General features: G+C 31.0%; 1 protein-coding gene across 1 annotated transcript in view; it reads right to left on the reverse strand.

Annotated features, from left to right (window-relative positions):
• LOC123706460 (zinc finger protein ush) overlaps nucleotides 1–20,913 on the reverse strand; it is a 171,151-nt gene extending 150,238 nt beyond the window's left edge. The window contains exon 1 of the mRNA XM_045655746.1: nucleotides 20,776–20,913. Coding sequence (XP_045511702.1) covers nucleotides 20,776–20,815 — 40 coding nt within the window. The 5' untranslated portion in view covers nucleotides 20,816–20,913. The remainder of the gene's footprint in view (nucleotides 1–20,775) is intronic.
• Nucleotides 20,914–23,179: the final 2,266 nt, after the last annotated feature.

Genomic DNA, 23,179 nt, shown 5'->3' on the forward strand with positions numbered 1-23,179 from the left:
GAGCCAAACTTTCCCATTGTTATACTTGATGCGAGGGAAAGATAGGCAAAAACAAATAGCTTTAATTACGTTTGGAACCCGTTAACGATCGACGATCTTTTCGACAAATTGGTACGGTCAGCAGTGGAGGAGGTTTTTTATGTTTCGCAAAACGAGTTTATTTTTTGATGCATTTTTTGACATGTTCCTTAATCTATTGGTATGCAGTATTATACAGGCTCTATTTAGGTTTTGAAAGGAAGAGAGAAAGGAAGAAAGTAAGAGAAATGGTTCTCAGCTTATCTTCTTATAGATAAATTATTATAATATACTAGCTTACCGCCCGCGGCTTCGCCCGCGTTTTCAAAGAAAAACCCGCATAGTTCCCGTTCCCGATGGATTTCCGGGATAAAACCTATCCTATCTCTCAAGTTGAAACGAACTGCACATGGTGTGTGAATTTTATTATAATCGGTTAAGTGGTTTAGGAGTCCATTGAGGACAAACATTGTGACACGAGATTTATATATATTAAGATATTGGGGGAAAAAGGCATTAATCGCGAGAGAAGTAACAAATGGTTACTTAGTTCTTTTTAGATAGGTTAGAAGATTTAAAAATAAAGCTTAAGTAGATTAATAGATTACCTTATTAAAAATAGTTTTCATAAGGAATTCAAACCTAGAGTCTGTGTGTAATAAATAAACAACCAAACGAGGAGGATAGTCAAATTTTGATAAGGTTTTCCCTTAAGTTTGCTTCTATTAAATAACAACAATTGTTTTTGGGTCGTCATGGAATTGTCACCAATCCTGATTTATCACAAGGAAAATACCATATAATATTGTATCGTATTAACATAAGATAATATCTATAATATGGCGTATGCCGTATATATTAACTTTTAATATGGATCCTCAATTTTAAATATCAAATTAAAACAACATTAAATATGAATTTAAATACCATATTAGTAAGAACCTAAAATTTTATTCTTTTTCCTTATTTTTTTTTACATAATATTATAAATTATTCATAGATAAATATAAAACTACTTTTTTTTTAATTATTTTTTTCCTTTTTTTTTTTTGAACTCTTTTCTCGTGCATAACAACGATGAAAATATGTTTACTTTTTTTGCAGACCTTACACGCGAAAGACATATAGTTGGAATTATTTTTTCGATTACCCTCCCATTGTTTAATGACTAAAGTAATAGCAGTGATAGCTCAAGTAATGCATTATTTAATTATTTAACATTTTGACTTTTTTCTCTTTGGAAGAGCGATACCATCTTAGTTAAACTAATATTAATTAGTAACTCTATCTGTATGCAACGCTATTGGTTAAGATTTATAAAGTGATTTTCTGATAAACTTGTTTTATAAGTAATAAAGTTTTTAAACCCATATAATAAATAGGAAGGATGAATAGATGTTTGTAACTCGTATACTGAAAACAGACGTCTATTTTACCTTTCTCATACATTTTATCCGGGTACTACGCGAGTGAAGCCGCAGAGACAGCTATATATGATTGAGTTCCAAATAAAATAGTTTTAATCTTATACGATAGTTTAAGAAACTTACTTTTAATTATGTATTCTACTAACAATTTCTATGAAAACGTACAAACAGACACAGATGTTCGTATTAGATACAGTATAAAATGCAACATCATGCTACGTAGTAATGTTCCAATTCTGTTCATCTTTACTAGTTTTTCATTTATTTCAAAATCAATCAGAAATTATTTACTATGTTTAGAATGGTTTATTACTATAATATAAGTATTAATTTATGGTCGCCGTAACAAGGTTACGTTGTTGAATTTTTTTAACCGTCAAATGTTACCTAATAAAATGACTCTACTATAATAACGACACAAGCGTCTAGATACTAGTAAAATCTAATAGTCAAAGCACTCAAATAGTAATATAAAACATATATTTAGTCGTCACGAGATCTAAATGTAGCGATGCTCTTTGTTCAGCTCATCTGAGTGATAACAGTGGCTGATAACACTTAATGGAGTGTGATAAGATAACGTAATGAATCTCCGCTTTAAACTATCTGCTATTGATAGTGGCATCTGTTTTTATTTTACTGTGGCATTGTTGTATTGAGATTTTAGACATAGACATCCCACCAAAAACATTTTCATGTAAAATGTTGCCAAGACGAGCCCATATGACTTGCACTGTCAAAAAGTTATCAGATCTCATGTAGAGCCAAGCTTCTAACACTACTCGCCCTAACTCTACAAGGCCTAAATTCACAAACTCTACACCTTAGTCAAAATATGTTTTGGCCATTTCGCTACATTCACATCGGCGCAAGGTGAAAAATTAATTCACTGTTCATTACTTTTGTGTTATACAATAGTTCTTGTTGTAACGAACGGCCAAGCCACATATTTTGACTAAGGTGTAGAGTTTGTGAAATTAGGCCTTGTAGAGTTAGGGCGAGTAGTGTTAGAAGCTTGGCTCTACATGAGATCTGATAACTTTTTGACAGTGCAAGTCATATGGGCTCGTCTTGGCAACATTTTACATGAAAATGTTTTTGGTGGGATTTCATTACTTTTTGTAAGTTGTTCGTAATATTTTTTTTTTCTTCTTTTTTTTGGGGTGTATTTCTTGCACATCAGAGACGCCTTTTTTATAGCCCACTCTCTTGTCAAGGACAATTTTTTATTTATTTTTAGCTACTGTGTGGACGTAAGAGGCAGGAGACGTTCGCAACACTTCTATTCATTCATATTTATATGATCTGATCTGAAGTATATGTCTCAATATAATATGTCGATTAAATTTTTTTTTTTTAACAAGGAGTACCTATACATATCTATACATATAATAAATCTGTAGAAGGGCCAATTCTGTACATTGAAAATATTGAAAAAATAAATACCAGGGGGTGTTACTGGATCGATACCAAACCCAAATATGTGATTAAAAAAATTTTTGTCTGTCTGTCTGTCTGTCTGTCTGTATGTGAAGGCATCACGTGAAAACTAACGGTTCGATTTCGATGAAACTTGGTATAATTATACCTTATTATCCTGGGCGTAAAATAGGATACTTTTTATCCTGGAAAAATACGTAGAAAAAAATTAATCTTAATTTTTCAGTTTTATCCATAGACGTTGTTCTGTAGAACCGCGAACACACGTTGCGTATTATTATAGGCTTAACCGTATTTGGGTCTAATAGATATTTATAAGATGTCATTGTCAGAGTTACTCAAAATGGAGAAATAAACCATCCACGCGAAGACCGACATCCGCGCGGACGGAGTCGCGGGCGGAAGCTAGTATACATAATATATATAGGGGAACCAAGTTTTAGATTATTAGATTAGACCTCTAGCGTCATCAAAATTTAATTTAAAATTACAGGTCTCATACAAACTCCCATCCCCTAGTTTAAGGGGTTGGGGGATGAAAGTTACAAGTTTTATAATTTTTTTGTTGTTTGTGTGCTAATACTAGCTTACATACAAAATTTCAGCTTTCTAGGACATTAGGAAATACCTTAAGAATTTTGATGATCATCAGTGAGTCAGTGACGAAATTAGCGTTTTTTAGATATAAATAAAATCTGAAGTATAAAAGCTAATGTAATTAAAACTTAATATTTTCAATAAGTCCGCTATTGGCAATATATCCCGAAAATTTTGTTGATCTAGCATAATCCAAACCCAAGTTATGAGGGTTCAAAAAAACGTCGAAGCGCTTCGAGAAAAGGTAGGTAGTGCCCGTGCGCTTCGCTTTCGCTTGGCTCGTCTTGGCGGGGGCACTACCGTGCCCCCAGATACATTTATTTGGCACCAATAGAAGAAAGAAGAAAAAATAAAACAGTTAAATGTAAAATACAAATTTAATTTTCGAATTTGACTCTCACGCTTAGGATTGTATTACAAAATTCTTCAAATTAATGCAAATAAACAAGACTTAAAACTATCTTCTGCAAGAGATAATTGAAATGTTTCCCATGCATCCAAATATTGATAAGTTCAGCTCTAAATGGAGAATTGATAAACGAAAGATTATAATTTAGACCCTTTTAGACAGTTTAAAAAGATTAGAGAACCAAAAATGCAACTCAAATACAAAAATCTAAGTGCGAGTTGGAGTCGTCACAACTCTAAGGGTTCCGTATAAATTAATATATAAAGCAAATGACAATAGCAAAGAGCAGCTGAAAATAGGGTCATCCGACCAATAATTCATGACTTTGCCAACCGTTGTAAATTTTTATTTATTGTTATAGCGGTAACAAGAATACGTCATCTCTGAAAATTACAACTTTCTCAATCACGGTTCAGACATGAGATACGGCCTGGTGACAGACTGACGTCAAAGTCTCAGTGATAAGAGTGATTTCGGCACAGAACCCTAAAAAGTAACAGAATAGATAAATATAATAAATATGTACATGTAACAATGTAACAAAGTACATAGCCAGTAAGAAACATTAGTACCTAACAAAATATAACTATGTTAGGTATGAGCTGATAGCTCAGTTTACCAAACATCGTCGATGTGATAAGGCACGTCCGAGCTTTTGTAAAGGTTCACCTATCGTTTTTAAATTGCAGATTGTATATACTTAGTATAATAAATATGTAATGTATAATATACTTATTTGCACAATTCTGAAAATTTATGTAAGAATTATTAATGAACGTAAAAGGATTTTCTTTTGAATATTTAAAAAGTGTCCATCTTTCAATTTTCAAAATTGTACAAAAACATACTTACTTTTACAACATTTCTTAATAATTTCTTAGTAAATGCATACAGGGAATTTAGGATAATAGTTGATTAGGAAGAAATAATTCTCTTCATTAACGATTGGAAAAAACCATAGGTACCAGCTACTTATAAATCTCAACTGCAAACAAAAAAACTACGACTAAGTATTACTCAGATGAATATAATAATGTGCGAGATACGAACAAAATGAATCAATTAATTACCCACTGGTTTGTCCTGTTTAATATTCCAATAGGCTCACTTTTACTTTTAATTTAATCATTCGTATATCTGGATTATACATAATACACATTTTATTATTCATATATACACGAATAAGTCCATATGCTATTCAATATAGAAGCAGATACTTTTTATATGGACTTAAAAACACTATAAAATGCACATCAACAGCAACATTCATCGTGTAAACAATACATCGTGTGTACACTTTCATTAAAATTTAAACATTTAAATTTTAATATACTACTAATTCTTTTTTAAATATTTAACGATTGCATAACACCTAAAAAATATATTATGTGTGAGGCACACATAATTTATTTTTTAGGTGTTTTTTATAGACTTTTTTATAACTCTATCTGCGCTCTACCAAACGAAAACGCATCCCTTATATGAGTTATACCACCTCGTCTACCCAAACGTAATTAGCATAATATCTCCAATAACCTCTAAAAGCAATGTATAAATTATAACGAACTCAGAAATTTTAAACAGTAACTGTTTATCAGATTATCACGTTATCACGGTTCAAAAGTTATCAAATACTATTGGGAAACTTTGTTAAAACAGGTTCCAATTATTGTATGATAAGTTATCGCTTCGTAATCAGCAATTTCATCACACAAGTATATGATCTTACGTAAATGGCTTCGAGAACTATCCAACTCGTGTACAGTTTTATTGTACACTAGCTTTCCGCCGGCGGCCCCGCCCGCGGTTTCAAAGAATAACTCGCATAGTTCCCGTTCCCGTGGAATTTCCGGGATAAAACCTATCCTATATTACTCGTTGATAGTGTAGCTTTCGAATGGTGAAAGAATTTTTAAATTCGGTTAAGTTTATGGGCCTATTCATTACAAACAAACAAACAAAGTTTTCCTCTTTATAATATTAGTGTAGATTAGGATTAATTTAACACGTGAATTTTATTCTTAATTATTATTGATTGGAAATATATGTTTATGTCGCCATCTTAATATGAAATTTCATTTCGATTTGATGATCTTTACCAAAGTATTGTGCATGACCCCACGAACGTTCAAAGTTGGTACAGCGATTCTTCGACTGTACCACAGGCGAACTCGCGGTGCACAGCTAGTTTTCATATTTTGAAGATTCTTACACATGTCTGGTTATATCTCCAGATCATTGATGTGTGTATAGTTTATAAAATCCAAATCAATATTTATACATTCAAATAGACTTTTGGTTGCTCTTTCAACGGATTCATAATTTGAATTATGTAAATAAATAAATAGATTAATTTAACGCCGGTGCGGAAAGCAGTTTCTACAGACAAAGGAATTACTAGTCGTTATCGTTACTTTAGTCGTTATGTTTGGGGGTCTTCAAGCGTAGAATGAATAGGTACCTTCTAGGGAAGCGCGTTCCATCTTCATCTCAGCTTAACATTAGGCGAGATTGTGGTCAAGCGTTTCCCTATTACCAATAAAAAAAATACTCTTAAGTTTTTGTCATTACTTCCTTCTGAAATTAAATCTTATTAAATGGCTCCTGTCCACACTTTGGCAAAATTTGCAAATCGAAAAATTTTATCAATCTAGGGGAACTCTATGTTACGCTAGCAAAAATGCAAAGAAAACTTATGTGAAACATGTAGCTAATTATTAAATAATTATCATAGTCAGTACGACATAAAGTAACCATGTTCCAGTCCTAGACACCCCTCTCAAAACCTCTCCCACTGCCCAAAAAATCACCAAAAACGCCACAAAAAATCTTTCACCCACGTAAATCACACATTAAAACTATTTACACATATTAAAACAATTATACACACACGAGATAATCATCGACACATGCGTCCATCACGCCTCCCCCCTCCTCCCCTGTGCCGCGACCTCACCCCCCCGCACCTCTAGTGTAGAAATCCCTTATCGTCAGCATCCGCTAAGCTATCGCATTGATAAGAGATCCCATGTCAATGGTCGGTATTCGTGTTAGATTATTTCAAAACGTAATTATTTAGCGGTCGTGTGTTCGGTTTGGCTCCATTTAGTGGATTTTTTATAAAAATGGTTTATGCAGGTATAAATACATTATCTGAGATATTTTTTATTAATATAAAGATTTTATCGTGGTTTGCACTGTATCTTCTTAATAAATAGTATTTATTATTTACAATAAATACAATGCTTTAACTTTTTATCTCTTCTGTAACAAAATTGATGCTTTTTTATAGAAATAAACATTATTGATATCAGACACACCATATACAGATGTTTTTCTATAAATAAACAAATATAAATATAAGGGTATGTTATCACACATGTAATATGTGTAACGTTATCATGAAAACGGTAGCTAAAATCGATAGAAATCGATGTATCGATGTGACAACCATCGAGTGAACACGATAATAAATCGATTACACAATGATAAAGTATATTTGCTCATTATTTGATAAGTCATTGTTAACTGTTATCATATTGTAAAATGGTCGTGTTTTTCTGATTGACAAATTTAAAAGAATCAATAATTTAAATTTTTTTTATGTAATTTTGTATTGCATTAATTATTTGCAATACAAAATTACATAAAAACACTTTAATTGTAAATCAGTGTAATTTAGAAAACTTTAAATAATTGTATTACATTTGAAAAAGAAAAAAGTAAATAAAAAGCACGGTTTCGCGCCAAAATTGACATTTGCCACAGACTAAAAAGTAAAAACTATTACCATTGCGCAGATAATAAAAGTAACGATTGGAAACTTCGTTGCATGTTTCATTTTTCATATCAGATCGGGCTAAGCCAGACATTGCCAATTAGAATATCACATTGGTTCGATGGCAAAAGATAGTCTGATTTATTTATTAGTGACTTGATAAAACGGACGTTATCGCTTGTGTGGGTGGATTTATATGTGGGCACACATTTGGGTATGCTTCACGCATGGTCATGCTGAATTGGTCGCCATTTTTAATTTTTAATTGAGTAAGTTTACGCGAAAGGTACTTTAGAATAATTGGGTAATTCTAATATGTAAAATTAATAGCTGGCGATAATTAAATGTTGTTAATGCTATAATATCGATTCAATCCTACATAACTAGCTATGCCTTGCGGTTTTACCTGCAGTGCTCCACTCTTGTTGGTCTTAGCACTCTTAGCGTGATGATAACATATGCCTTTCTCGATAAATGGGCTATCTAACATCAAAAGAATTTTTCAAATCGGCCCATCAGTTCCTGAGTTTAGCGCGATCAAACAAACAAACAATCAAACTCTTCAGCTTTATAATATTAGTTAGTTAGTAGTTAGGTAGGTCCCTACTTTATTCGCAATCGCACTATTCTGTATTTTTCTTAGGTATATAATATTTTGTCAATGACCGAATAACGAAATGTTTTCAAATGACAATTATAATTTTGATAATATTCTATAGATATCATCTATAGAATAGTACATATAGACCCGAAATTATGAGTCAGTATCTCCCGGCCTAAGAAGAGCTCATAAATAATTTTCATAAGGACCGCTTTGCGTCTAATCGTGAATTACGTGTATTGTATATCCTTAGTGTATATCCCTTTATTTGTGAATATTTTTATTGTGGCGTGGAAAATATTATCCTAATTGTTATGCAATATAATAATGCACACCATAATAATGTGATCTTAGAATGTGATGTTGTTTATTAATATCAGTAAAGGCAATTCACATAAACAACGAACACAAAAGTAGGTACAAACGTGTTTATTTGTTATTTAATTATGTATTTATAATCAATGACTATTTGATATTTATTCCTATAAACATCTTTTCATTCTTATAAAAAACTAGCTTTCTGCCTGCGACTTCGCCCGCGCAGCCAAAGAAAAACCCGCATAGTTCTCGTTCCCGTGGGATTTCCGTGATAAAACCTATCCCATGTTCCGGGGTTAAAAGTAGCCTATGTCCTTTTTAGGGAATCAAAATATTTCTATACCAAATTTCATGCAAATTAGTTCAGTAGTTAGGCGTGATTGAGTAACAGACAGACAGAGTTACTTTCGCATTTATAATATTAATAAGTATGGATAACAAATAAGAATTTTCTAATATTATTTAAATTAATAAAATCGGTATTAAATTGACGTTTTATTGACGAAATTAAGTCATAAACTAGATAGAGGAAAACGCTATCTTATGAAATATAATCTTTTGACGATAAAGTTTGTTATCATTTTTATCCTAAATAATCGATCACTCACTATCAAAAAATTAATCCTACTAATTTTGGAAACGGATTACGAGAGAATTAGAAATATCTACGTGCTATTTATTTATCATAGAGTACACTTATTATTTTATATATTTATATATTTTTTGAACACCTGCTTTATATAATACTGACCAGTTGGCTTGGTTGGTAGTGGCCCTGCCTTCCAAGCCAGAGGTCGTGGGTTCGATTTCCACCCGGGAAAATATTTGTGTGATGAACATAGATGTTTGCTCTATGTCTGGGTGTTAATTATCTATATAAGTATTTATTTATGTAATTATATATATGTATGTTTATCAGCCATCTGGTATCCATAACACCGTGTGTGAAAATTGTCCTGAAAAAAAAATACACAAACACTACTAGAAATAACATTAGCATAACTTCAGAATCTTGATTGCAACATTAAAATAAGTTGAATAATTAAGATCCACGTGTAATCTTAATTCTTATCTATTGAAGTGAATTAAAGTGATCACAGATCACAGAATAGATCTCTATGAAAGTGATTAAATTATGCATAAGTATATGGAAAAACACAAAATGCATCTTAACATGTTTGATAATTCACAAAATTATAAAAAAATACGCAAAATTTTAAATGGGTTACCTATTCGAAATGTCAAGCCATTATTATTAGCTATTATGTTAATTTTGAAATCGGTCCAGTAGTTTATGCGTGTAAACCATACATACATACATAGGTACATAATTACAAACCATTCCTCTTTATAATATTAGTATAGATATATATACGTTTTATAAAAACGTTACAAATAGCAAAACAAAAGTTCCATATAACTTTGTAACCAATGAACATTAATTAGCAGAAATAACTTAAACTATTTAATTACGAGTAGATTAAAAAAAAAAACATTCCATAAAGTACAAGTATATACTTTTTAATTCAATTACGATCTCTTGATCAGTTTTATATGTTTTTGTCTCTTGACAAAAACATATAAAACTTATACAAGATTGTGTACTTTTAAAACAGGCACTAACCGTTGTTTTTAAAGTAAACAAAAAAAAAACAAAAATAAAGTCCACGGAATAAACATCGACATCAAAGTTAACAAGCAGAAACTAAAGACTATTTAACTGATTTTAACGCGGTTTAAAGTGTTCGAAACGTCGGTTAAAATGTATGCTAATAAAAATGAAAATCAAGTAAATAATAAAGATTACAATCTACAATTTTATAGCACAAATTTAATTCGACTGTACATATTAATATGTATAAACGATCACTTGATAATCGATGTTTATCAGATCAAGAATGTCCACCGATTTTAATCCCAGTAGATAAAACTTATCGTTCCCCTTATCACGTAGATTTATATCAATCTCAGTTAACATTGCAAGGGAAAATAGAACTAAATACAAGCTACTCTACTATGTTGTAAAGTTCAATTTTGAGTGCATGTTAATAGATGCAGTGGGATCCGTTTTGCGTCGTTACGTAAGTCAATACATTATTGACGATAATAATCTTAGTTTAAATAATTGAAAAGTTTTAGGTAGCCAGGATAAATCAAAAAATACGAAATTCAACTGGCATATATAAAATATATAAAAAAATGGCATGGCATAATATATAAAAAAAATAGAACTTGAGTCCTAAACCTATAAAATCTAGGTAAGTAGGTACTAATGAAAAATAAACAGAAATATTGTTTCTTACAATGATGAAAATCGTTAAAAATTTTTAGATTATTTACTTTTGATGGATTTTTGTAATGAGTTTTATCATAACTTTACAATTTGATAAAATATTTCATCGACAGAATATCCTATTATTGATTTAAATAACACAAGTTTGATATCTTAAATACACATATTCTGCTTATTTATGAGATAAGAAGATCCAGTATTGTAAATCGACATAATTTCGAATAAAAGAAAAAATTTCTGAGCAAGTAATTTTAGTCTCAAAAATCAGTTGTAATTGAAAATACAAGTATTTTTTCAAAAAATTCAATAAAAAAATGTTATCTTATTTATTTTTGCTATACGAATAAATTGTTATCAGCATAAAGTTATATAAAAAATATGTTGCAAATTGTAACACGATTTTGTGGCCATTTTGAACCCTCAAAATCAACAAATGACGGCGCGTGTGACCGTGGGAAAGAGGGGTTGACTCTGTGGTCAAAAGCACCCCGACTGAGGGGTTAAATGGCTTTATTGTTTGTTAAATTAAATCTATATATATATATATATAAGAACGAATGTTGCGCAGATTAAACGTTTTTAGTAGATTAAAAACTTATAAAAAAAATACAATTTTTTTCAGAGTACGTTTTGAAGTAAACTTCAAAATTTAAATGTTGTGTCATGACAATACCGTCACGTCAGGGAGTAATCTTTGAATCTTGAAAAAAGTTTCACTTCTGACATTGTAAACTTTGATTACCGTTTTAGTAGATATCAAATCATGTTCCTATCATCCCATGAAACCATACCAAGAAATAATTTGTGAAAACTTAAGAGGAAAATAGTACCTATATTAAAAATTTACTGCGTGCTTTCACACTTTTAAACAAACATTTATTCCAATAGCAGTAATAAACATTGTTTGTTACCAATTTCCTTTAAATTTAAATGTTTGTCAATTTGTAAACAAGGTTCTTAAAATACATGACATGTAATGAAAAAGCGTACGAAATCGCAATCATAATATGTTATTACAAAAAGTATTTTAAAACGTATCAGATAAGATTGCTTATCGCTTGTTCCAGTAACAATATTACATGTTAACGATATATATTGCAGAATAACATGTTGTAATTGATGACTAAATGGATCCTTACTTTTTTATCTTATTATCACACCGTAAAAACTGTTTATTTATAATTAATATAATTATACATATATATATGGAGGTTGTCATCACTGTGTTACTATTATTACCATAAAAATTGTATTGTTTATTTATCTTTTAAGTATTTACCACAAAACTGTTCTTCTCAGACTTCATCGCCTGTCAGAACAATCTCCTAACCTGAAAGTAAAGTCTAGATATTTTTATATTTTTGGTTTTATGGTATTTTTTATAGATATTATTTTTTGCATTTTTTTTGTGTGAAAAAAATGCAAAAAAGTTCGAATTGAAAGACCTATCCCACACAAACTATAACATTTTGTAGGAAAAGCGGGACATTCTGTATAGGTATACAGGGTTATTTGTAAAACACCAGCAACCTCGCAGGACAAGATAGGTAGCTAACTAACATCATAAGTTACAATATTTGTTCTACGACTATTGGCATAACGCAATTAATTATTTTTATTTAATTTATAAAGAAAATCGTGAAGCTTTCCACATTTTATGGCGTGAGAGGATGCGGGTTCAAGTACCGCCTCGTGATCGATTTTTTTCTATTCTTTATAAAATAAGACTAGATATCTTAAAGACTACAATTTAATCAGTTAACTATACATATGTATAAGTGTGCAATGTCTAAACTCAATGTAACTAAACTATGATATAATATTGCATACTGAATCATTATTACGCTTATCAGTTATCAGCGAGTATCCTGCTGATAAAGCATACTGTCGTTTGTGAAATCCATGCTTATTTATGTATATTATATAATTACATTTATTTCGTAGGTTCATTTTTTTCATTTAGCGATTTCCCATAGTTACTTTCCTAATATAATAACTATTTTCAATTAATCTATTATTAAGAGGCTCATATAAAAATCGGTTCAGTAATTATCGGGTTACCGATGGTTTAACTAATGCATTTAATTTTTATAGATATCTACAAAATTAAGAAATAAATAAACCAATAATACGTTACCAACGCCTTACTTTTAAAACTAATCTTATTTTCCAGTTATTTATATTCCTGACTAAGGCTTCATATGTATGTCCATCTGTTACTAGCTCTATGCAATACCGCAAGCTCTAATGCTTGCAACTTTGTAAGTGTCTAAACACTTAATATTTACAGGGTGAACATAAATAAATAATTATGTATAGTTGATGTTGTCAAAGAAATAAAAGTTTAATACTGCTAGGTAGGTACTTACAATTATTTAATAACATCTTACCTTAGCCTTAACAATCCTATCCGAAAAAAAAACAAATTAATTTAAAAATACATACCTAAATTACCTTTTTACCTATTTAACTATGCTATTAATTGACTACCAATACAAACAAAAATATAACATGTTCTTTTTACTTTATGAAATAACAAATTAGTAAAAAAAGGCACAAGCAATCCTATTTACCTATTAACAAGTCTTTAAACAACAAATAGAACAAATAAAAAAAAACAAAATAGGTACAACATGTTCTACTTGTTTATGACCAAAAAGAGCAAATAGTTTTTCATTGAGCCCTGTAGTCTATGGTATACAAATGACATTTAAATAGATATTTAAATAAAAAAGAATCACAAATTCTTTAATGAGGTACTTATTTCTTTCAACGTTCATCAAACAAGGGTGCTTTTATTTTGTAATGCCTTCCGTTTTTATCGTTGATCATTAGGTATGTAGGCTGTGAACATTTAATTAAATACAGGGTGTTTAAAAATATCAAAGTTATAACAACGTTTATAGACAAAATGTTACAATAATGCGGAAAAATAATTGTGCAATAATACACCTTACATTTACTTTAAAGTTAATAATGATATGTTTTTATAGTTACAGCCATTTTGTACCTACTTATTATTAATATAAAATAAATTATACCTATTAGGTTCATATTTATTATTAAGTATGAGGTCTACTCGTATTTTTTTGCTACAAGAAAGTTAAAACAATAATACAACTTTTCTTCTTCATAATGTGTACCTTACTGACTTACCTTATTAAAAATAAGACACCTTATACACAGTACATAATACACCCAATGGAAAAAAAAATAAAGAATGAACTTTAAGCACACCCTGTACAACAATTAGTCACTAAGTATCATATACAGCGTGTTCTTAAAGCTACAAGTGTTGGACCATCTCATTTGTAGCTAAGATAAGGTGAGTGCAGATTGCTCGCATCCAGCCGGCTGCGTGAAACGAATCTATGTACCTAAGACAAGCTAATGCACGCATCTTTATCTGAATAGGTATATAAGGAAAATAAAGAAGGGATATTTGTGTGTATGCTACACTATTATCTATACTTCTATAGGTACTAATATTATAAAGGGGTAAGATTTGATTGTTTGTCTCTTTGAAGTGAATAGGCTCCGAAACTACTGGACCGATTTAAAAATGATATATTTAAAAATATTCCCATTAGAATTCTACATTATCACTGATGAACATAGGCTATATTTTATCATGATTTTAACCCGGGCAGAGTCGGGACGAGCGGCTAGTTATAAATACAAAGGTTCGGTTGATTGCATTGATCTGTGCATGTTTAATTGGAACGTCTGAGCGGTTTTCATGAAATCCGGCAGTGTTGTAGTTTAAGTACTGAATAATACGAAATGATTTTGTTCATAAATCAAATAAAAATGTATTTTTGGGGCCTTAAGCATAGCGCCTGCGCATTCATATCAAGTTTAGTATTATCCTAGTGCGAACAATAAATGATTTGCACACTTAAATCGATTCTCTTATTTATCTGCCACAGTACAAGATAACGAAACAAAATGCTTGACACGGGAGCAAGCCGGCGGCGTATCAAAGGGTCATTGTGAATGCACGAAGGTACCGACAGGCCAGCTATTGTGACCGTTTCGAATGATTTCCTGGCTATTTTGTACCGTTTATGGGGTTTAATTATTGGCTGATGGGTATCTATGATTAAGCTTCAATTGTCTGATACATATGCTTTATATGCTAAGTGGTCCTTGATTTTCCGTGAGTGTCTACTGCAAGCGTGCGGTCTGGGATCACAGGTAACGTGATCTCAAAATCGTACCTACTCATTAAATAGAAAATGTTCGTTATTTTAATTATTATAATATCCCTACTAATATTATAAATGCGAAAGTAACTCTGTCTGTCTGTCTGTCTGTTACTTAATCACGCCTAAACTACTGAACCAATTTTCATGAAATTTGGTATGGAGATATTTTGATATCCGAGAAAGGACATAGGCTACTTTTTATCCCGGAAAAATGACGCAATCCCGAAAATCCTACGGGAAAGGGAACTATGCGGGTTTTTCTTTGACTGCGCGGGCGAAGCCGCGGGCGGAAAACTAGTGTGTAATAAAATGTATTTTGCCGCCTATACCTTTTTATAATATAAGTGATTCCCTCCAAAATTTCCCAGTCAACTGGCTGATATGCAGTTTTCCCATCTTACCGCGGAACGCGGTAGAGTTTTGTCTTCACATGCCTTATTACAAGAAAGGGGATTGTTATACATAACTAGCTTTCCGCCCGCGGCATCGCCCGCGCAGTCAATGAAAAACCCGCATAGTTCCCGTTCCTAAGGATAACCTATCCTATGTCCTTTCTCGGGTATCAAAATATCTCTATATCAAATTTCATGCAAATTGGCTCAGTAGTTAAGGCGTGATTGAGTAACAGACAGATAGACAGAGTTACTTTCGCATTTATAATATTAGTATGGATTTGTCCTGTTCTCTTCAAAATAAGTTGCACTTTAGATAATAATTAGTGCTGTTTAAAATATCCAGAAATATTTATTTAAATATAGTAGCAAGCAAGCAAGTAGCTAAGTATATTGATAAGAAATTGGTTAATCGAATAGTTCACGGCCGTAAAAGTATATTAGTTGATTATTTTCTTAGGTCGTCTTTGATAAATTTGGCACAGATAAAAATAATTCCAGAAAACAGAAGCTTGAGTCGTATTGTAAAATATTGGTAAATGATTTGTTTAGATATAGTAGTCATTTTAACGAATTGCTTTAAGTCAAGAAATAAAGGAATACAATTTAAAATCAAAATTTCAATAAACTAGGTATTTTAAGTAGAATATGATGATATGTCTAATTCGCAATACAGTTAAATCTGTTTATATATATTTATAAACAGAATATACGGAATAAATACCGAACATATTTCTAAATACTTAATTATGATAATCAAATCTGTAAATTAAATGGTTAGTGACCCCTTATTTAAAGGTCTATCTAACAAAATATTATATTACTTTAGTTCATGGTCTAGTTTACAAAAAGTTTTGTTTATTTGGTTACTAGATGGCGCTGTATTAAATGTATTTTTTAAGAATAATAAGCAAAGGAGCATTTGGGGCACTTTATGTTAAGTGATTATGGCCCATAAACATAAACACTAGTTGCACTGTTGGTGTTATAGTTTAGCAGTAAATATACCTATTATACGCAGTATTCACTAGTAATAGTCACACATATACCTGAATAAATAATTAAAATAACTAAAAACACTCACTTAAACTCACGAAATTGTTGTACCTATTGTCACTGATCCAAATTTTGTTCAAATTAAATCTGTTTAAAATTTTAAATTGGGTCGAAATCGAGTAAAAAGGATTCAGTTACATTCGAACATACAGGTATTTATGTATATTCAATGTATTATATGTATAATTGTATAGTAACTAGCTTTCCACCCGCAGCTTCGCCCGCACAGTCAAAGAAAAACCCGCATAGTTCCCGTTCCCGTGGATTTCCGGGATAAAACTTATCCTATTTCCCGGGGTAAAAAGTAGACTATGTCCTTTCTCGGGTATCAAAATATCTCTATACCAAATTTCATTTAAATTGGTTCGGTAGTTAAGGCGTGATTGAGTAACAGACAGACAGACAGACAGAGTTACTTTCGCATTTATAATATTAGTATGGATATATTATCTGCAATACTGACAGGTGAAGCTACTATAAGCATGTTTAACATTTATGTATACTCCCGTAATCCAATCCCGATATACTGGATGTTTCCACGATGTTATAATTACGTATCACATACACTGATAAATAAACAATCAAAGAATACTTTTGCGATAAGCGTGTGTTGACCCCTACCGCACTTTGAGTCGAGGCGTGCAAACAAAAATGCTTCTATAAAAATAATCGACAGGTTTTATGTTGATTCACAGATGATACACACTTGTGGTACGTGATTCATTTATTATACAAGCGAATAGTTTTTTGAGAGTCATCGATGTATACCTATTTTATTGTTTAAAGTTGAACTCATCAAAAGTGTACACTAGTCATCTAAGACAGGCTACTCACATTCCTGCAGCAGGGGCAATATGGGAATAGCACTCTTAATTGGCTCCTTAATTGTGATGTGTATAGGCAAGCAGGGGCAATTTAGAGAACAACTGAAATTGCTCCGACCGCCGACCAATCGGAATTGTTCCAAAATTGCCCCTGCGGCAGATATGTGAGTAGCCGGCATAAGGCCAAGTATGTCTGTATTTTTTTTTTATCTTAAATTATTAATTTTGACAATCTAATGGAACTTTGAAAGAAATAGTGTCATTTCCACAAATTGAAATCACTGTGTTTACCAAAATAATTGTTTTTATAAACATGTAATTTGGCACATTTAACACGGCAACACATGGTAGTATTAACTAGATAACCTTGATAATTTAGACACATTATAAATGGAAATTAGTTTTCTATGGTATCTTTTTAAAATGCTTTATTTTTTTTAATGTACATACATTTAACATACATATGTTAAAGAAGAATAACGGTAACCATTTAAATATTTGTTTTATTATATACAATTTTATATAAGCTTAATATAAAAATAAATTAAAGGAAAAAATATAGGTATTCTCATTTCCATAATTTGGTACACATTTAAAATTTTAAAGTTTGATTAAGATATCGTTTAGTATTTATTATTCGGTCCTACATTATGGGTCTGTACAATTTATTGTCTGTTACCTGAATTAAATGTAATAAAGAAATAAATTATATTCCTCAATGTTTTATTTAATAAATCTTTAGTCTCCAGTTAGAACATGGTGTCTTATATTGGCTAAATTGGCTAACACAATATGTGGAAAAAATATCACTTTACTGGACATTTTATTATGTAGAGCCTATGGTAGAGTCTCATATGTAGAGCCTATGGTAGAGTCTCATAAGACACCTCTTTCGTTAAGTGGGTAAAACTATTTTGAAATTATTCAACTTCATAACGGTTTGCTTAAAAAAATAATTTATTTTGTAATACATTAATGGGTCATCTCTACAATGTAAAGAAAAGAATAACTATGTGCATCAAAATATACAATGTACAATATGTGTAATATGATATGAAATATGCCCCTTCATACCTTAGGGAACCTTAATTCATGCCTCATAATGACACAGAACTTTGTACTAATTAGTATTTAATCCACACTAACATTATAAATACGAAACTGTAGATATGTCTATTGCGATTCCTTGAATAGGTTTTAAAAAAAATAGTATAATATATAAAGTTTTGAAACATTGCATAAAAAAATTTACCCCTTTTAAACCCGGGTTAAACCGCGTGCTAATAAATAATTTAAATTTTATGACGTCACACATAATATTGTACAAGTCATGTCAAAGAAACAGAAGTGAATCACATTGGAAAATTAATGTCAATGACCATATTTATCTTAAGGCAAATTCTGTATTACATTGTATCCTTTTAGTCAGCTTAATTAATAGTATTGAAGTATTCATATTAACCAAATGCCAAATAAATTCATTTTGAAATACAAATCAAAAAATATTTATAAAAACCTAAGTTTAAACTCAAACTCAAACATTCATTTATTCAATTAGACTACTATTTAGTAGCACTTTCGAATCGTCATTACATAAGTATTTTTAACATTTACCACCGATTCGGAAAGCAGTATCTATGGAGAAGAATCGGCAAGAAACTCCATAGTTGCTCTTTTAAAATCATGTCAATATTACATAATATGTAACTTATATTTAACTTATACATAATATAGATATCATAATATGCCAAAGAACTATCCTGTGGTTTTTACGCGACAACCCTCCATGGGTCTTTATCGTCCATTTACAATCCATTACTTAAACTATGTGTGTGCTAACGCTAAGTAAGGCTCAGGCCTAGGGCGGCAAAACTGTAAGGCATGAAGACAATACAAATATTTAAACAACAGTAAATAGTATTTGCTTCTCTTACATGTCTATTTATTGTGCATAAGTGAAGTCCCATGTCCCTTAGTGGGGTAAGGGGCAGATGCATTATACATCTGTTTCACTGATCGATTTTCTTTAGCAGGTACAGGACAAGTAGGTGATCAGCCTTCTGTGTCCTGCCAGACCGAGACATTTTTTTTTTCTTCGTCTCCACCGAGAATCGAACCCAGGACCCCTCGGTGTTACGCTCACGCGTCCACTGTACCAAGGAGGCGGTCAAAATAATTATTGTACATAATGCAATAAAAATTACAATACTTTCGTTGGTTTTTCATCCAAAAATAACAAAAAATGGCTGCATGAGAGCCAAGGGCGGCATCACACCTAAATATTTCAGTATGTTATTCCTAATTGATTAACATAATTAATATTATATTATGATTTACGTAAACAATTATTATGATTAAGGATAAATGTTTTGAATGTCAATTAATAAACCCAATGTTTACTGAAATTTAAAGGAGATTATCATGCATGTTTTGATGTACCCATATAAATTCTTGTATGTTATTTTTTGATTTCTGCATGTCATGATACAAAGTCGTCTAAATATAAAAAATATAAATATATATAATTGTACATAAATTACTAATAAAAATTGGATCGCTATATAGATATAATATAAAATATGCATATAAATTGTAAATTAATAAATACTTTTAGAGTGAATAATAATATAGAGTCAACGACACTACAAACTTGCATTAAAATATATTAAACTAAGCCTGGGGCCGTTTTATGACCTCTTACTTCCAGACAGTTTACGCCGTGAATTGAACTGACTGGCAAAATCATATTATGATCGCAAAAACCAGCCATGGTTAATTATGGTGTTATGAATTTGCCAGTCAGTTCTGCTAACTTTTCGATAATTAGGTTGATAATAAGTAATAACATTATCAAAACTATGAAATAAATTTTAATAAACTACTTATATTACTCATATCTAATATGTATTTTATCGTATGAATATTAATTAGTGTTAGAATCCCGTTTACTATCAATAAGCAATTGAATACGTTGTTATTTGAATATTTAGATTAACAATAGAGTATTTAAAGAGACGCTTTTGAATATTTAATGAATTTAATGTAACTATTATTGTTATGTTTAATATTTATTTTTTTATAAATTAAAAACAAAATCCATAAATTTAGTTCATAAAGCTGTTATTATATAAATCAATTGATTTAGCGTACATTCTTTTTAATTAGTTAGTTTCCAATTTAAATAGATAACAATGTAAATAGATAAGGTAGAGCTAAGATTAATTATTATTATTACATCTGGCTCTATATTCAGTATTCTAATTAGAACCTAAACGACGTAAATAAAAAATAAATAAATACAGTCTAATTGAACACGACATACCAACTTCAACCAAAAAGTTTTCTCCCAACTAACTTTTCGTAGAGTTCAAGACTCTACATAAATTTGTGGGAAAATAAATTTAAAAAACTTACGTTTCAACGGTTTAGGATTGCTCTGCTTCCTTCGAGACATGACCTAGCATGCTCCTCTAGGCACCACCATGTCACACTGCACTTTTATTCACGATAATATCCGATAACTTGGTTGGGCTGAACACACGTCCGCTCTGCTTGGCGGTCGGAGGCAAACTAGAGGCGTAGTTTATAATAAGGTGCCAAATCGCGGAAAGGCGAGGGCTGGCTTTGGCCCCGCCTACCGTTCCCTCTTGAGAGATCGCCGCGTTTTCGAAAAGTTATCTTTGAAAATTTTCAAAATTTACAAGTGATAACTGCGTTAAAAACAACCGACTTCAAACTTGCACTTGCAAAATTTACAAATACCTACAGACAAAAATTCTCATAAAATAAAAACTACAGGGCCTATCCGAATAAAATTTTTATGGGACCAATTCGACACCATCCCGCATCGAACTCCTCCTTTTTTTTGAAGTCGGTTAAAAATGCGATATATTGACAAATTGTGATCAAAATTGGGATTGTAATTCATTAAGTATTAATATCACAAAATATAAACTTTTTTTAGAAGGTATGTAATATGTACTAATAAGGTATGGACCAAATAAGGAAGGAAGAAAGTATCAAGGATAAATTTTTAATAATTCAAAGGACATGACTAATAAGTATGAAAATTAATAGAATAAAATGTAGAGTTGTGACATGTTTTTCAAAAAAATGTTAAAAAATATAATTACTTATAAAATACCTAATATGAAAGTTTTCCTTTGTAATATTTTGTAATAATTCAAATTAATCATTGCCCTTTCCTTTTCGTCAGTATTTTATAGCCTAAATCTATACTAATATTACAAAGCTGAAGAGTTTGTTGGTTTGTTTGAACGTGCTAATCTCGGGAACTACTGGTCTGATTTGAAAAATTCTTTCAGCGTTAGATAGCCTATTTATCGAGGAAGGTTATAGGCTATATATCATCACGCTACGACCAACAGGAGTGGAGCCACGGGGGTGAAACCGCGCGGAGCCATATAGCCTATAACCTTCCTCTATAAATGAGCTATCTAACAAGTTTAAACGTAGAGCCAAAAATATCAAATAAAAACCTACTTTTGTCATGACAACTTAAACTCTACTTAACCAAAACTCTACATTATAAAAGAACTGTATATGCTTAATAATAATATGAAGTTTATTAACAAAATATTAAAATAAAGTCAATTATATTTATTTCAGTCATTAGATTATATTTTTTAGAAAATCACCATTAGTTTAGACTCTGGGTAACATTTTTTTTCCCTAAGATATTAAATCTTAAAATTTTTGCTTTAATATTGTGTTGCTCCCGCCTCTCTAATTATAAAAATATTATAACAGGTTGCTACTTTAAATTAATATTGGCTTTTATTTAAATAGTAGGTAATAGTTTAATTATGTTTCATGAATACTAATTATCTAACATTGCGCTTGCGGCTTCGCCCGCGTTTTCAAAGAAAAACCCGCATAGTTCCCGTTCCCATGGCATTTCCAGGATAAAACCTATCCTATGTGTTAATCCAAGCTACTCTCTATATGTGTGCTAAATTTCATGGTAATCGGTTGAGTAGTATTTGCATGAACGAGTTAACAAACATACACACCCACACATACACTGAACCGATTACAATGATATTTAGAACACGTCTTAAAGAGGGTAACTTGGATTAACACATAGGATAGGTTTCATCCCGGAAATCCCACGGGAACGTGAACTATGCGGGTTTTTCTTTCCAAACGCGGGCGAAGCCGCGGGCGGAAAGCTAGTAAGAATATATTTTGTTCCCATTTTTGCACATGTGATTGAAAGTCCTGTAGGTAGGTATGAATGAATGAATGAATGAAAAATTCTTTATTGTTCACCAAATATGATACATTTTATAAACTTAACAATAAATTCATCAATGTACAGTAGGCGGCCTTATCGCTAGCAGCGATCTCTACCAGGCAACCCAAAAAAGGCGAGGAAAATAATTAAATTAATCATGGTGGTGCCTAATAAATGTGCAAAAATCAGAATAATATATTAATATACTATAACTACATAGTAAATACATAGGTATATTGTAGTAAGTTAAGGTATATACAATAGGTATATTGTAGCGTAACTTCATTATACGGCTATACACAGCCTTCCTCGATTATAGAACTTTGATCGTTAAAAATAGAAACAAACAGTTTTGTAATTTGTTACCTTTATAATATTTATTTTACTAGAATATTATCAACAAAATAGTAAAATGTTAAATACATGTAAAGCTGTTGGATTACCAAAAATAAATAAATAAAATAAAAATAAAATACTTAATATGTAGGTACTTAGGTCAGAGTAGACCATGCGTTGCTAGAGTTGAAGAAATAAAACAGAGAACACTATACTACAGAGAAA

This window comes from Colias croceus, chromosome 3 (assembly GCF_905220415.1).
Source record: "Colias croceus chromosome 3, ilColCroc2.1".
In the NCBI taxonomy this organism is placed as follows: Eukaryota; Metazoa; Arthropoda; class Insecta; order Lepidoptera; family Pieridae; genus Colias; species Colias croceus.